Source organism: Crotalus tigris, unplaced genomic scaffold (genome assembly GCF_016545835.1).
Source record: "Crotalus tigris isolate CLP2741 ecotype Arizona unplaced genomic scaffold, ASM1654583v1 scf7180000024116.2146003, whole genome shotgun sequence".
Taxonomy (NCBI): Eukaryota; Metazoa; Chordata; class Lepidosauria; order Squamata; family Viperidae; genus Crotalus; species Crotalus tigris.
The window spans coordinates 1,734,954-1,752,595 of NW_024100393.1; the positions used below are offsets into that span (position 1 = coordinate 1,734,954).

Here is a 17,642-nt window from a genome sequence, read left to right on the forward strand (position 1 = left end):
TTGAAACTTGAAATCATGAATCTCAGTTCGAGATGATAAACCTCAGCTCGAGATGATAAATCACACACACACACACACACACAAAAGGTAGCAAGAGGGGCAGGACTCCGGGGCCACCCGCCCTTAAAAGCATCCTCCGCCCCAGCCATCGATCGCCACGAAGGGGGTTTGGGTCGGCGGAAGGGGAGGGGGGGGAGAGTGGGAAACGAGTGCGCGGCCCTTCCGCAACCATGAGGACTTGAAACTTGAGATGGCGACCTGGCGCTAAGACGGCCATTCTCCGGCAAGACCACCCGGCCGGCCAGGTGGGCGGCCGAAACGGCGCGGGATGCGCGGGCGAGGGCTGGGGGGGGGGAACGCGCGGGAGGCCACCCCCCCCTACCCAAAGTCCTTTAGCTCGGCCGGGCGGCAGCTGAGTCCGCGCCCGGTGACCCGAGCAGGCGGCGGCTGCATTGCAGGGCGCGGCCCCGAGCGCGCTAAGCTTGCCCTCTCCGGGCACTAGCGGCGCCGGGGGCGGCAGCATCGCAGCCCATCCCGCGGCGCTCTCCGGCAGGGATTGGAGGCAGGCCGGCTGCCGGTCGGCGGCCCCCTGGCGGAGCGGCTCCGCATGGCCCGCGCGCCGGACGCCGCCGCCGCTGCCACCGCCCCTGCCCGGCTCGCCCCCGGCTGGCTCCCGAGGTAGGAGGCAGCGGCCAGCTCCTCTTCCTCCGGATCGCCAGCATGAGCGCGGTGGCTCTCCAGGAGCTCGGCAACAACGTGAGTAGCAACGGCGGCGGCCGCTCACCCGCACCCGGGGGGGGCGCCGCTTTCGGCCGAGGGAGGGCTTGTTTTGCAAGAGCGCAGCGCAGTCCAGGACCGGGCCGAACCGGGCCGAACCGGGCCGGGGGTCGTGGGGGTGGGGGGGCTTGCGCAGGCAAAGGAGCCGCGGTGCGCAACCGCCCGGTCTACCTGCCCTGCCAAATTTGGGCGGGGGCGCTTTGGGGGAAGGCAACGCCGTGCCCGCAACTTTTATTCCTCGCCCTCCCACCCACCCACCCAGCCAGCCACTCGTGCCCAGGCACTACACTGGGGGGGATCTCCAGCCGTGACTGCTCTTGAACCCAGGACACGCGTGCCTGCGCCCCGCTCCGCGCTTGCAGGTTGGGTGGGTGGGTGGGGGGCTGTGGAGCGTGGAGCCTTTTTCCAGCCCGCCCCCGCCGCTTTGAGTCCTTCCTTGGGATGGATCCCCAGGGCACGAGGGGCATCAGCTAGCCCCAAGTGCCCTCGTTTCGGATGCCCGCCTAGCCTTGGTTTGCACGGCGCCACAGCTCCTCTTCCATCCCTGGCGATGGCCCCTCTTGCGGGGGGGGGGGGTGCGATGATAACGGAGCATTCATAAGCCCATCCCGTGGTATCAAGGGTGGGTGATGGTTCAGAGGGGGTGCATCGTGGTCTTCCGATGGCCAGGGGCTAGTTGGGCAGCTGCCAGCTGGAGAGACGTGGGCGATCCCAAACTTTTGACGCTGGTGGGCCCTGGGTTAAAAAAAAAAAAAACCACAATACCAGAGTTTGATGCTGATCTAAAGCGGTTTGTTGGAATCGTGGTTAAGTTCTGGAGAAAGACTCAGTTCACCCTAAGCTCTTGGCTGCTTTCATCAAGCCCCAGAATGATTTAGACTATAAACATGAACTGCTCCGATCTCTGTTCAGGGGGAGAAGCCACTTAACCATCTTCAGCAGTCCTCCCCCCCCCCCCACAGTCCCCATTTGAAAACCACCAGCAATGGGGAAAGGGGTCCAAGTCTCTTCTAGGAAGATGGGTCGACTTCTTACCAGCTTCTGCCTAATTAGACATTTTTCCTAATCATCCCGAATCTTTTTTTTTTTTTTTAAGTTTCAGTTCATTGATCCTTTCCTACTCATTGCACCATTCTCAGGTCTTGCCTCGGTCTTCTTTGTCTTGAACAGACCCTGCTTTCTTAACTATCTTAGTGGGCTTGAATTTCAGGTTATTGTTGTTGTGGTTCACTTGCTAAGTCATGTCTGACTCCATGACCCCATGGATAACCTCCCCTGTGGTGGGCTGCCTCCCAGAGTTTGCCCAAATTCATTTCATTGGGTTGATGACACTAGCCATCTTATCCTCTGCCATCCCTTTCCTCTTTTGCCTTTTCCACAATTGGGGTCTTCTCCAGGGAACCTTCTCTTCTCATTAGGTAGCCAAAGGATTTGAGTTTTAGCTTCAGGATCTGTCCTTCCAAAGAACAGCCAGGGTTGTTTTCCTTTAGGAAAAACAACAACAACAGCAGCAGCAGCAACAACAATAATAATAATAATAATAAAAAGTTGGAAGAGAGCTTGGAGGTCATCTAGTCCAACCCCCTGCTCAGACAGGAAACCCTATACCCTTTCAGACAAATGACCGTCCAGTCTCTTCTTCAAAACTTCCAGTGTTGGAGCATTCACAGCTTCTAAAGGCAGGTTGTTCCACTGATTAATTTTTCTAACTGTCAGGAAATTTCTCCTTAGTTCTAGGTTGCTTCTCTCCTTGATGAGTTTCCATCCGTTGCTTCTTGTCCTGAGGAGAATAGCTTGACTCCCTCTTCTTTGGGGCAGCCCCTGAGATATTGGAACACTGCTATCATGTCCTCAGAGGGATAGAATCAAGATCACGTGAAGTGTTAATACCACTTTACAATGCCTTGGTAAGGCCACACTTGGAATACTGCATCCAGTTTTGGTCACCACGATGTAAAAAAGATGTTGAGACTCTAGAAAGAGTACAGAGAAGAGCAACAAAGATGATTAGGGGACTGGAGGCTAAAACATATAAGGAAAGGCTGCTGGAATTGGGTATGTCTAGTTTAATGAAGAGAAGGACGAGGGGGGACATGATAGCAGTGTTCCAATATCTCAGGGGCTGCCCCAAAGAAGAGGGAGTCAAGCTATTCTTCAAAGTGCCTGAAGGCAGGACAAGAAGCAGTCGATGGAAACTAACCAAAGAGAGAAGCAAACTAGAACTAAGGAGAAATTTCTTGACAGCGAGAACAATTAATCAGTGGAGCAACCTGCTTCCAGAAGGGTGAATGCTCCAACACTGGAAGTTTTTAAGAAGAGACTGGACAGCCATTTGTCTGAAATGGTATAGGGCAGCGGTCTTCAAACTTGGTTCTTTTATGACTTGTGGACTTCAACTCCCAGAATTCCTCAGCTGACTGAAGAATTCTGGGAGTTGAAGTCCACAAGTCATAAAAGGGCCAGGTTTGAAGACCCCTGGCATAGGGTTTCCTGTCTGAGCAGGGGGTTGGACTAGATGACTTCCAAGGTCCCATTATTATTATTATTATTATTATTATTATTATTATTATTATTATTATTATTACTACTACTCTGGGACAACCCAACTGTCATAAATACATAAATAGACAAAGTACAGCAGTGCTGAAAAATACGGCTTGCAACCGATCCTCAAGATTTACGACCGTCGCAACATCCCCATGGTCATGGGATTGCAAATCAGGCACTTGGCAACTGGCATGGTGGCAGCATCCCAGGATCACACGATCACCGTTCCCAGAAAGCTTCCAACAAGGAAAGTCATCCGGGGAAACTAGATTTGCTTGACCAGGGTATAGCAAGCAAGATCATAAAATCGAATGCAACTTGCCTAACAACCATGTTGGTTAGCAACAGAAGTTCCAGTCCCAATTATGGTCAAACGTCACCTACCTGTACCTGAAAGAAAGATGTATGAGTCACTTTACATACAGACTTAGCGTATTAACAGCACGAACTGTTCTTTCACTCTTTGAGCTGCCGGCCCCGGTTAAAAACCCAGAAGATTCACTAAAAAAAAAAAAAAAAAAAAGTCTTTGATAAGTTTTCTTGGGAGCCAACCCAATAAAAATCCCCTGATTGCTAAGGGCAATGAACTGTAGAAGATGCGGGCTTCACAAATAGGCCTGTGGAGGACAGAAAGAACGTATTCTCAAATTCAGATGGAGGGAAGAAATTGAGAAGAATGAATGGAGATGGTTGAGCCTTCGACGCAAGGAAGGGCGAGAGGCGGGTTTTGAATGACTGAGCGCTGAAAGAAGAGAGACTCATGAAAGCCCGGTTCTATCTGCAAAGTAGTCAGACCATTTCTGCAAATTAGAAACAGCAGCGTAAATAGAGGCTGGTGGAGGAAAATAATAAAGCGGCCTGTGAACCAGTTTTTTACACTGCAAAAGACAACTGTGAGCATTATAGAAGCTTCAAGAGCTTCTGTCTAGACCAGTGTTTCTCAGCCTGTAGAATTCTGGGAGTTGAAGTCCACATGCCTTAAAATTGTCCAGGTTGAGAAAAACTGGTCTAGACATGGTTGCTAGTGAATCCTATTAACTCCCGGCATGAGGAGTCCTTGTCGCTCTCTGAGCTTGATAGTTTTCCTGCAGACGTCTCATTACCAAACTAGGGAACATCATCAGCACCCGTGGTGTTACCTGGTTTGGTAAGGAAACATTTTGCAAGAAAACCACCAAGCTCGGAGAGCAACAGGGACCCCACAGTTCAGCCTCCAGTTACAAATACGGGTTGTGTTTGTCTTACCACCAGATTTAAGCCCAAAATTTTCTTTGCTCAGCAAGACCATTGCAAAGTGAGTTTTGCCCCATTTTACAACCCTTCTTGCAACAGTTGTTAAGTGAATCACGGCAGTTAGTAATATGGTTGTGAAGTGAATTTGGCTTCCCCATTGACGTGGCTTCTTAGAAGTTTGCAAAAGAGGATCACATGACCCTGAGACACTGCAACCGTCATAAAGACGAGTCAGTTGCCAAGCATCTGAATTTTGATCACATGACTGTGGGGATGCTGCAACAGTTGTAAGCGTGAAAAATGGTCATAAGTCACTTTTTTCTGTGCCGTTGTAACTATAAAGTCACTAAATGAACTGTGGCAAGTCAAGGACTATTGCACTGTCCTGCTCACACACACACAAATACTGTTTCTGTAACTGTGGTTTAGTGCAGGGCTTTTCAACCAGTGGTACGGGTACAACCTGTGGTACATTGGCACCTGGCAGGTGGTACGGGACCATCCTAGAAAAGTGGTAGCGGGGAAGGGGAATGAATTGAACCGGTGGCAGCACCGCACAAGCCTGAGCGAGAGATGGCTGGAGCTGCAGGGCTGTCAGGGCTTAGCGGAAGCGCCAGGATCAGCGCCAGGCTCCAGCTGGAGCTCGACACTGATCCTGGCGCTTCTGAGCCCAGAAGAAGCGCCGATCAGCTGGAATGTTGCAGCCTCTCCAGGGTCTTGTGATTTACATTCAGATGCTTGGCAACTGATTCATATTTATGATGGTCACAGTGTCCCAGGGTCATGTGAAGTGACCAAAACCTGCTGCAACCACCCAGCAGATGGGGGAACAAAAACCAAACACCCCCCACCCCACCCCCGCTGCCAATCCTCAACAGAAATGCTCACAACAATAAAACCTCGGACAGGAGGAAGAGCGCCACCAGGTGGGCAGGCGTCTTGCTCGGCTGTGCCTCAGGAGGCACTTTTTTCAGTGCCATTGTAACTTCAAACAGTCACTAAGTGAACTGTTGTAAGTCGAGGACTATCTGTACTTTATCACTTTTTTCCTTTTTTTTTTTTTTGATCATCAGGTTTTTGACACCTTACTAGGCGACTGGTGGTATTTGGATATTGCCATATCCTAAAAGTGGTACAATGGGTGAAAAGGTTGAAAAGCCCTGGTTTAGTGGGTTTATTAATATTTCCCTACAACTGCTTTCACCAAAAACCCAGAACTGTCCCAATTAAGTCCAGCCGCAAGCAGACAAATGCTAGTTCACAGAGCAATGGCCAATGGCGCTTGAAATTTTCCCCATCAAAATAAACCCACCAAACAAAATTAAATCCACGATACAAGAGGTTCACAAGGCACAATCCAAGTCAAGGCATGGTGTCAATCGAAAGCAAGGCGGGAATCATAAGGACCAGAAAACACACAGCTAGGAAATCAAGAGGTTGTTCCCAGCATTGCCTCCATCTGTCTGCTGGGCTAAATAGCCAATTTCCAGTGCAGCCCACCAAGAAAGGTGAGGCTGCTCAGATCAGGTGTCAGGGTTCCAATCGACAGAGACAAATAAAGCAGAACTCCGAGACTTGCAAATTCCTCAAAGAACACATTTATTGATATAAAGTATTGGCACTTCAAAAGTGAAACCAAGTCTGAAGAGATGCATAACAATTCCCCAATACAAAGTTAATAAATCCCACGAGGTGTGAAAGTTGGACCATAATAAAGGCCGAGTGCCAAAGAATTGAGGCCTTTGAACTCTGGTGCTGGAGAAGACTCCTGCGAGTCCCCTGGACTGCAAGGCGATCAAACCGGTCAGTCCTAGAGGAGATCAACCCTGGCTGCTCTTTAGAAGGCCAGATCCTGAAGTTGAAACTCAAGTGCTAATGAGAAGGAAGGACTCACTGGAGAAGGGCCTCATGCTGGGAAAGATTGAGGGCAATGGAAGAATGGGACGACAGAGAATGAGGCGGCTGGAGGGAGTCACTGAAGCAGTAGGCGTGAGCTTAAATGGACTCCAGAAGATGGTAGAGGACAGGAAGACCTGGAGGAACGTTGTCCGTGGGGTCGCAATGGGTCGTACACGACTTCGCAACTAACAACAAAAAGCCTATGAAAGCAACTACATTTCCCCATTCAGCTTGTTCGCAGGCTTTTCATGAAACACCTAGCCTGCAATCTTGGGAGCAGCCAATGACCTTGGTTCCCACGAGAGAAAGTCCGAGAGAGAAAGTCTGTTTTGTCTAGTATAGGCAACCTTGGCTCTTTTATGACTCGTGGACTTCAACTCCCAGAATTCCGGAGCCAGCCACACTGAGGGGAAAGGGAGAGGTTTCCAAGCTGAGCCATGCTGGCTCAGGAATTGTGGGAGTTGAAGTCCACAAGTCATAAAAGAGCCAAGGTTGCCTACCCCTGGTCTAGTGCATCACCTGGCCACCCTCCTCCCTCCGTGCTATGTGTCAGCTAGGAATGAGAAGGAAAAATGGCTGCAGCCATGCTCATTCTAAAATTGACATCAGGTGCAGAAGACAGTTCCTCTTCCTTATGACTGACTGGCTACAGCTGCATGCTTTCCCCCCCTGAAGCCTCAGGGCTGCCCTGCAGCTGTGCGTCAGCCAAATCCCTCTCAGATGGCTGCTTGGAGCCATTGACCAGTTCCCCTCCAGATGTGCCTGGAAGTGTTCCTCTTCCTTCGAGCTGACATCTGGTGATCTGGGGAATTGTCCAGAGGAGTCATCCCAATTATCTGTATTCTTTTGTATCAGTCCACAGCTATACTACCCTGAATACGCCCGATACTGTCTGATCTCGGAAGCTAAACAGGGTCAGGTCTGGTTAGTACTTGGATGGGAGACCGCCTGGGAATACTGGGTGCTGTAGGCTTTTTTTGAAGAGAAGGACGAGGGGGGACATGATAGCCGTGTTCCAATATCTCAGGGGCTGCCCCAAAGAAGAGGGAGTCAAGCTATTCTCCAAGGCGCCTGAAGGCAGGACAAGAAGCAACGGGTGAAAACTAAGCAAGGAGAGAAGCAACCTAGAACTAAGGAGAAACTTCCTGACAGAACAATTAACCAGTGGAACAACCTGCCTCCAGAAGTGGTGAATGCTCCAACACTGGACGTTTTTAAGAAGAGACTGGACAGCCATTTGTCCGAAATGGTATAGGGCTACCTGCCTGAGCAGGGGGTTGGACTCGATGACCTCCAAGGTCCCTTCCAACTTTATTATTATTATTATTATTAGTTCCCAGCACGTTGATTAAGATAAAGTGTTTTTGTAGCCCCTTTAAATGTTTTCCAGTCGATGTTTTCTATTTGGAGAAACCCAGCTCGCTTTGAGCTCCACCCAACCACGAAGATACTGGCACTTGCATAACCGTAACAATTTAGACTCGGATAACCCCAAAGGCGTTTCCTAAACATTGCCCTCTGAAGAGAAAAGTTTAAGAAAAACATCCCACACATTTACAGTCAAGCAACGTGCAGGTACCACAGTCCTCGACATACGACCACAATAGCTTACCAGAATTTCTGTTGCTCAGCAAGAGAGTTGTTAAGTGAGTTTTGCCCCATTTTATGACCTTTCTTGTCCCATTGAATGGCTGCAGTTGTTAAATTAGTAACACTGGCTTCCCCATTGACCGCTCGTCAAAAGGTCGCAAAAGGGGATCACGTGACCCCGGGACACTGCAACCCTCAAAAATAGGAATCGGTTGCCAAGCGTCTGAATTTTGATCACGTGACTGCAAGGGTCTTAAGTGTGAAAAAATAGTCATAAGTCACTTTTTTCAATGCCGTTGTAACTTTGGACGGTCAATAAACCCTTCTAAATCGAGGACTACCTGTACCGAAGAATCCTTCAAAGGGACCTTGGTTGACTCTTCTGTCGAACTTGGAACAGGTTGACCAGATGAGTGCTTTTCTCAACCTGCCTGAGCAGGGGGTTGGACTAGATGACCTCCAAGGTCCCTTCCAACATGATGATGATGATGATTATGATGGATCATCTCACAGTTATCCAGATGTTCAGGGGGTTGGACTAGATGACCTCCAAGGTCCCTTCCAACATTATTATTATTATTATTATTATTATTATTATTATTATTATTATTATTATTATGGATCATCGCACAGTCAGCCAGATGGTCAGGGGGTTGGACTAGATGACCTCCAAGGTCCCTTCCAACATCATCATCATTATTATTATTATTATTATTATTATTATTATGGATCATCGCACAGTCAGCCAGATGTTCAGGGGATTGGACTAGATAACCTCCAAAGTCCCTTCCAACATCATCGTCGTTGTCGTCGTCATCATCATCATCATTATTATTATTATGGATTATCGCACAGTCAGCCAGATGTTCAGGGGATTGGACTAGATGACCTCTAAGGTTCCTTCCATCATCATCATCATTATTATTATTATGAATCATCGCACAGTCAGCCAGATGTTCAGATTGGATTTGGCATTTTGTCTACCTATCGAGTCCTTACCAATTATTATTATTATTATTATTATTATTATTATTATTATTATTATTATTATTATTAACCTCAACAACTTTAGAATGTATGGATTTCAACTTCCAGAATTTCCGCAGCCAGCATGCCGAGTTGCTTTCATGCTGTTCCCATTCCACTTTCGGACTCAAATTTCCCTTATCTGAGCAATGACTTAACTTGGCTGTGGTTCTTCCTCCTCTTCCTCAAGGTTATTCGCACAGCCCTTTACACGCTCCGGTACAGATGGTCCTCAACTTATGACCACGGTGGAGCCCAAACTTCTATTGCTAAGCGAGACAGTTGTTAAGTCAATTTTGCCACACTTTACGACCTTGCTCGCCAGAGTTGTTAAGCCAATCCCTTGCTGTTAGTAACATGGTTGTTAAGTGAATCCGGCTTCCCCATTGACTTTGCTGGTCAATTGCAAAAGGGGATCCCATGACCCTGGGGACACAGTGACCGTCATAAATGTGAACCAGTTGCCAAGCGTCTGAATTTTGATCACATGACCGTGGGGATGCTGCAACGGTCATAAGTGTGAAAAACGATCATAAGTCGCTTCTTTCAGTGCTCTTGTAACCTTGAACGGGTCACTCCACAAACTCTTGTAAGTTGAGGAGTAGTTATATAGAAAGATCCCAAAATGTGCGTTTCTTCCCTCTGCCAAACTGCCACCCTGCACCCGTTTTCTTTATTCTGGTCTTCTCACTTGTCCTTCTCCCTGCAAAGTGTGTGAAAAACGGTCATAACTCGGGTTTTTTTTCAGCGCCATTGTAAGTCTGAATGGTCCCTAAAGCAGTGGTTCTTAACCTTTTTAATGCCGCGACCCCCAACTGGTCATACATCGAGGACTAACCCGGTCATAAGTCGAGGACTAACCCAGTCGTAAGTCGAGGACTTTCCCTGCCCGGGAGCGCCGCACATGCGTAGTGCCGCCCCGTGTGCCGGCCGAGGTGTAGCTGGCAAGTGACAGAGACGGAGCAGGCTGACCACCGGCTGGGCCACCAGCTGGCCCAGCCCAAGGAAAGTAAGGCACCCACCAGAAAAGGGGGAAAAAAATGGCGGACAGCCTTGCTTAGCGACCCCCATGAAATGGTCAATCGACCCCAAATGGGGTCGCAACCCATAGGTTGAGAACCGCTGCCCTAAAGGCACTATTGTAAGTCTGTGACATCAGATCTTTGCTGGAACTGGAGAAATACTGAGTGAGCCTCTATCCAGCTCTTGCAAACGGGGTTGTTTATAAAAGGATGTCATTTGATATCCCCAGATTCAGCTGTTATTGTTGCCTTCCTGCCTCCCCGTTTCCTTACCCTCATGTTCCCTCCAGAGAGAAAACTGGAAAATAGTGGAGAACTTTTAAGGTGAAAACATAGGAATCAGGAGGGCCCACAGTGGGGTGGCTGATAAAGCTTTCAGGTCTCTTATTATTCTGCAAGGTTAATAAATAGTGCACGTCCTCAGGTTCTTAGGCCAGTGATGGCGAACCTTTTAGAGACCGAGTGCCCAAACTGCAACCCAAACCCCACTTATTTATCGCAAAGTGCCAGGGCCGCACCAGCACTGTGGTGCCCTAAAAGGTGGGTGGGCGTGGGCATGACCCACTGGGTGGGCGTGGCTGCCATGGACAGGGCAAACTGAGTGGGCGTGGCCGGGGTGGGTGTGGCCACCTTGATGTTGCTCATAGGGGGATGCCTGTGGGGTCTGGGCAGGATTGAGGGAGATCCAGGGGGGCTCTGGTGGGTGGGGTGGTGGGCAGGAGGCTCGTCCTGCGGGGTGAAGCAGGGGGTAGGGCGCAAGTGCCATTGCTGGGGGCAAGGCGAGGCAGGGGCGGCTACTGCCTGACACCATCAGCAGCCCGCATACAGAGGCCAGCGAGCGCATGGGGGCGCGCTCTACCACCTCTACTCAAGCTTGCTAGCCAGCTGCTTCACCTTCTTTGTGCTGGGTGGGGCTGCCACTCTGCGTGCCAGCGGCGGCATAATGGACCTGCGCAAGATGGCGGCCGCGGCAGGTGTGCCCACAGAGAGGGCTCTGAGTGCCGCCTCTGGCACGCGTGCCATAGGTTCGCCATCACTGTCTTTGGCCACGATTAGCTCTCCCAGCAGTGCATTCTGACAAGCAGGCTATCCTATCTAATCCTTTCTGGGTCAGTTAGTTTCAATTTGGATATTCTGCTGAGGTATCAACGTATCTTTGTTTTCTTGGAGACTACCATAGTAAGCAGGGTTGTCCAACTTTGGCAACTTGAAGACCCGGGGACTTCAACTCCCAGAATTCCCCAGCCAGCTATACTATGCTATGCTGGCTGGGAAATTCTGGGAGTTGAAGTCCACGAGTCTTGAAGTTGCCAAGGTTGGACACCCCTGATACAGAGAGTGATCATTTGTCTCACTACATATTTCTACTTCCATTTATATATTTTTTTCTTAGAATCCTTCACGTACTTCAGCTGATTTTGAGCTTTTCTGATATCTATCTATCTGAATATTCTTTTCTGTGATGACCATTATCTTCTTTCCTTACCAAATAGGTCTGCGGTATGTTTGCTTCAGAACTTCACCAAGTCTATTATGAAGTTACATTGGTTTCTCCTGTTGCCTTTCATTCCCCCCTTCCCCCCACCCCTTCCATTAGATCCATTTAAAATTAGGCTTCTACTCATTTCCTTTTTTAGGAATTCCCACCTGCCTTGAGTTGCTTTCCCCCTTCTCCTGCCCTTAAATCCTATGGAATATGGCTCTAGGTTTATTAACGTTTGGGTTTTTGAAGTCCAAAATACACCTGCAACTTCAATCAGCCATTCGTGTCCCTTAGAATCAAGAAGTTCAACATTACATGGCTGCACTCTTCCAGTGTTTCTGTGACTTTCATTTTGTGAATTAGAACTTCCTTAGGAGGCAGCATCAAGTCAAAAATAGTTGATCCTCCTCCTTTGCCTTCCACCATCCTTGGAGAATCTTGTTAGCAAAGCAGGTGAAGAATTTCCTGGAAGGACCATGCTCCTCAGAGTTTGAATCCATCACTCCAGCACTGTTAATAATAATGATATAATAATAACAACAACAATAATAATAATAATAATTACCCAAAAGAGTCCAGATGAAATTTTTTTCCAGTTAAATGTGTTAAATCTAGTCATAATAATAAAGTTGGAAGGGACCTTGGAGGTCATCTAGTCTAACCCCTGCTCAGGCAGGAAACCCTATACCGTTTCAGACAAATGGCTGTCCAGTCTTTTCTTAAAAACTTCCAGTATTGGAGCATTCACCGCTTCTGGAGGCAGGTTGTTTCACTGGTTAATTGTTCTAACTGTCAGGAAGTTTCTCCTTAGTTCCAGGTTGCTTCTCTCCTTGATCAGTTTCCATCCGTTGCTTCTTGTCCTGCCTTCAGGCGCTTTGGAGAATAGCTTGACTCCCTCTTCTTTGGGGCAGCCCCTGAGATATTGGAACACTGCTATCCTGTCCCCCTCGTCCTTCTCTTTGTTAAACCAGACATACCCAATTCCAGCAACCGTTCCTGCTATGTTTTAGCCTCCAGTCCCCTGATCATCTTTGTTGTGCTTCTCTTCACTCTTTCTAGAGTCTCAACATCTTTTTTACATCATGGTGACCAAAACTGGATGCCGTATTCCAAGTGTGGCCTTACCAAGGCATTGTAAAGTGGTATTAGTACTTCACGTGATCTTGATTTTATCCCTCTGTTAATGCAGCCTAGCACTGTATTGGCTTTTTTTAGCAGCTGCAGCACACGGCTGGCTCATATCTAAGTGACTTCAAAAGACCTGGGTTTGTTTGTGGAAATAAGCTCTTCTTCCTTCTCCTCCTTAATTCCAGGCCCCCAACTAATATTCATTCTTCAGGGTTTTTTTTAACCCAGATTATCTCTGAAGTATCTCTAAACTAATTCAATTTATTTCTAGGAAATGACAAAGACTCCCAGAATAACAGATCAACGTCTCCTAAGAGGGAAAAAAAGAACCATCTGGGGTACACCAAAATTCTTTCCACATCCCTGATGGAAGTAATTCATCAAGTCTCCATTATACCCATTAAATTATATTTCTCTTCCTGTACTCAAAGTAGAAGCTCATCTCATTTATTTCCCATTCTTTGAGCTTTATCGTATAAACTGTGTACTTTATGAGCAGAGTTCTTGCTAATTATTTTTTATGGAACGTATAATAGATCTCATAAGAGCAACACACAGTAAGCACTCTGAGGAAACCATGTGTCGAAGGATCTGTATGGCATAGGCTGGTTATACATCTAAGCAAGCAAGAACAGAGGGGAAAAAAACACCAGCAACATCAAAATTAGGAGATAATACTTTAATTCCAAGAATTAATTTAGTGAGGCACAGACATCCAAGAAACAGAAGCTTATTGAACTAGCATTGAGCAGGCAATGAAATAGTCAAGCAAAAAATAATAATAATTGTGTGCAAGCAGGTCCCTAAGAAGCACAGAGACTCGGTTAAAGATGTGGAATTTAGTTCTAAAATTCAGCTTGAAGGGAAGATAGAGAGGTGAAACTGGAAAGAAAAACTGGAGGAGAGAGAAGATTGAAAAGATGCTTCTCCTGAGACTGCCACAGCAATGCTCCCCAAATTTTTCCTTCGTTACTCAAAAAATATCTGAAAGTCTTATGCATTTCGAAGCTCCTTCCTTCAGCACTGTCATAACTTCAAAAAATTGCTGAATGAATGTAACGCGAGGACTTACCTGTACTGATTGCCTAGCTGCTAATTCAGGATTTCACTTTCTAGTTTACAGGCAGTCCTCGACTACTGCTCAATAGTAGTAACTGTGAGAGGGATCTCGGAGTCCTTTCAAAAGCCAATAGAATAAAAGGGAGTAGCACAGCTAAGGAAAAGGGGGAAAAATGGCGGACTGCATTGTTTGGCGACCCCCGTGAAATGGTCGTTCGACCCCAAATGGGGTCCCGACCCACAGGTTGAGAACCACTGATTTAATTGCTCATCTTCATAAAAAAGAATCAGTGGGTTTTCTGTACCTCCTTCCTATAGGAAATTGATTGACAGTAAATGAATGCCAATGGAATTCAAAATGAGTTCCACATTTGCCTGTTTTTCCTTCAGCTAGGTTTCCTGAAATCTATGTTCCTTCCTTCCTTCCTTCCTTCCTTCCTTCCTTCCTTCCTTCCTTCCTTCCTTCCTTCCTTCCTTCCTTCCTTCTTTCCTCCCTCCCTCCCTCCCTCCCTCCCTCCCTCCCTCCCTCCGTGCCAGTGTAACTTGGAATGGTTGCTAAACAAATGGTTGAAAGTTGAGAACTACCAGTTGCAGCTTGTCCCACATTAGAAGACTGTGCCTTTAAAAAAAAAAGTGCATGCACTTTCCATAAAGAAAACAGAACCGTAGCATGAATTATTATTATTATTTTAAAAATAGTGAAAATATTTCTTGTAATATCAGTTTGGCTGCTACATGCGCCAAGGAATGGATGTGTGTGTGCCCCAGCTACCTCTTCCATAGAATTTTTAAACATTAATTATGTGCTGCGAAATTGCTTTTGAACTCCTAGCAACCCCATAGATTTTTCTCCAGGACGATCGAACCCTAAGCTGTTCTTTCAAATCTCCCAAGGGTGAAATTCAAACTGGCACTCAAACTGAGTCTATTCATCTCGCTGCTGGGCATCCTGTTGTTCTTCTCTTTTCTTCTTCCTCTGTCTTGCAGAACTAGAATCGCCATTCTTAAAATAGAATTTCTGTTTTAAAAGTGACATTAGGCAGAAGTTGGAATTTGCATTCTTTTCCCTCTTTGCAATTCTCCTGTCTGGAAAAGCTGCATCTCTTGCTGGATGAACATCGGGGACGATTTTTTGTACTGTAGAAAAATGTTGCCTTTGTCTAAATCAGGGGTAGGCAACCTTGGCTCTTTTATGACTCGTGGACTTCAACTCCCAGAATTCCTGAGCCAGCCATGCTGAGGGGAAAGGGAGAGTTTCCAAGTTGAGCCATGCTGACTCAGGAATTCTGGGAGTTGAAGTCCACGAGTCATGGAGGGGCCATAGTTCCCCCATGTTGGCTCAGGAATTCTGGGAGTTGAAGTCCACGAATCATAAGAGCCAAGATTGCCTACCTCTGGCCTAGGCCGCTTTATGACTCGTGGACTTCAACTCCCAGAATTCCTGAGCCAGCCATGCCATCAAAAATATGAGTCAGCTGACAGGCATCTGACTTTTCACCATGTGACCGTGGTGATGCTGCAATGGTCATTTAAGGCTGAAAATGGTCATAAGTTACTTTTTTCAGTACTGCTGTAACTTTGGTCACTAAATGAATTGTTGTAAGTTGAGGACCTTCTGTATCGAGTCCTTCCCAAGGACCTGGGATAGGCAGATGTTGTTGCTTGATGTAGTAATAATAATAATAATAATAATAATAATAATAATAAAAAGTTGGAAGGGACTTTGGAGGTCATCTAGTCCAACTCCCTGCTCAGGCAGGAAACCCTATAACCGTGGTGGCAAACTTATGGCACGTGTACCACAGGTCGCACGCAGAGCCCTCTCTATGGGCACGCACACCGTCGCCCCAGTCCTAGGCCTTCAGCTGGGTTTTATAAAACCTTTTTGCTTTAGGTCTCCACCACCATTTGCAAAAAAAAAAAAAAAAGTTTCAATCTATCAATCAATTTCAACTTCTAACAGGAAAAAATAAGATCTCGCAAAGTTGGAATTGATTGATTGAATTTTTTAGTCCCACCTAGTCTGACTTTACCACCACAGCCACGCCCACCCAATGGGCCACACCCCCAATGGGCCACGCCCACCTGGCACCCGACAATACATAAATGGGTTTGGGGCTGTGGTTTGGGCACTCAGTCTCTAAAAGGTTCGCCATCACTGCCCTATAACATTTCAGACAAATGGCTGTCCAGTCTCTTCTTAAAAACTTCCAGTGTTGGAGCATTCACTGCTTCTGGAGGCAGGTGGTTCCACTGGTTAATTGTTCTCACTGCCAGGAAGTTTCTCCTTAGTTCTAGGTTGCTTCTCTCCTTGATTAATTTCCACCCGTTGCTTCTTGTCCTACCTTCAGGCGCTGCTTTGGAGAATAGCTTGATTCCCTCTTCTTTGTGGCAGCCCCTGAGATATTGGAACACTGCTATCATTATTATTATTTCTTACATTTATGAATTTTCCGATGGGCAAGTCTCTGCTTTGCTGGGTATGGAAAGTCCCAGAACAGAGAGTAAGACGTCAAAAACTGATTTATGATGGAGAGCGATATCAAAAGGTCAAGTCCAACTCTCTCTTCTTCTGTTTCTCAGCCGATATACGGAGCCTGGTTTCCCAAACAAGAACAACAACAATTTTCAGTACTAACCAACTCCCTCTTCTGAATATCAAAGTAATACCGGTATAGTTTAAAATGGATTCTGTAATAGGTATGCAGGCGGTCCTCAACTTACCACCACTTCTGAGCCCAAGATTTTTTGTTGCTAAGCAAGACAGTTGTCGGTTGGGTTTTGCCCCATTTTATAACCTTCCTTGCCACAATTGTTATGCAAATCACTGTGATGGTTCAGTGAATCATGGAGGTTGCTAAACAAACCTGGCTTCCCCCACTGACCCTGCTTGTTGGAAGCCGGCTGGCAAGGTGAGAAATGGTGATGACGTGATCCCAGGAGAGGGCAAACTGCCATAAATACAGACTGGCTGCCAAGTGATCTCATGACCCTGGGGATGCTCCAATGGTCGTTAAGTGTGAAAACCGGTCGTAAGTCACCTTTTTCAGTGCCGTTGTAACTTCGAGCTGTCCGTAAGCCCCAAAGTGGTAGTAAGTCGAGGACTACCTACATACAGGGAGTTTGCCTATCAAACTACAATTCCCAGAGTTCCCCTTGGAAAATAGGGGCTATTTCCTATACCAGGGGTAGGCAACCTTGGCTCTTTTATGACTCGTGGACTTCAACTCCCAGAATTCCTGTGCCAGCTAGGCTGAGGGGAAAGGGAGAGGTTTCCAAGCTGAGCCATGCTGGCTCAGGAATTCTGGGAGTTGAAGTCCACGAGTCATGAAGGGGCCATAGTTCCCCCATGCTGGCTCAGGAATTCTGGGAGTTGAAGTCTACCCATCTCCCAGTGGCCAAGGTTGAAAAATACAGGCCTAGGCCAGGGATAGGCAACCTTGGCTCTTTTAGGACTCGTGAATTTCAACTCCCAGAATTCCTGAGCCAGCCATGCTGAGGGGAAAGGGAGAGGTTTCCAAGCTGAGCCAGACTGGCTCAGGAATTCTGGGAGTTGAAGTCCACGAATCATAAAAGAGCCAAGGTTGCCTACCCCTGTCCAATACTTTTCCAAATCTCTTCACGTGGGCAGCTACAGGATAGGATCTGAAATGGCTTTGAGACTGCAATAGTTTTATTTTTGTGTCTTCCGCTACAGCGTTATTTTCACATTTTTTTCTCCCTTCAGATGGTGGAGTATAAGCGAGCGATGTTTCAAGAAGATGAAGTCCTGGACGCCCCTGGGGACGGGAGCAACACCTCTCCAGACAGCATAGAGGTAGGGCGAATGGCAGAAGGTACAGCCTCAACCTACAACCATTCATTTAGCGACGGTTCAC

The 17,642-nt window shown here is 47.3% G+C and overlaps 1 protein-coding gene and 1 pseudogene across 2 annotated transcripts in view; both read left to right on the top strand.

Annotated features, from left to right (window-relative positions):
- Window positions 1-201: 201 nt before the first annotated feature.
- ECE2 (endothelin converting enzyme 2) overlaps window positions 202-17,642 on the top strand; it is a 78,191-nt gene continuing 60,750 nt past the window's right edge. Inside the window, exons 1-2 of one of the 2 annotated variants that reach the window (XM_039322532.1) lie at window positions 202-305; window positions 17,492-17,581. In XM_039322532.1, coding sequence (XP_039178466.1) covers window positions 17,492-17,581 — 90 coding nt within the window. In that variant the 5' untranslated portion in view covers window positions 202-305. Of the gene's footprint in view, window positions 306-473; window positions 757-17,491; window positions 17,582-17,642 lie in introns of those variants that run through there. The other variant, XM_039322531.1, reaches the window with a different exon arrangement.
- LOC120298620 lies at window positions 7,311-7,429 on the top strand (annotated as a pseudogene).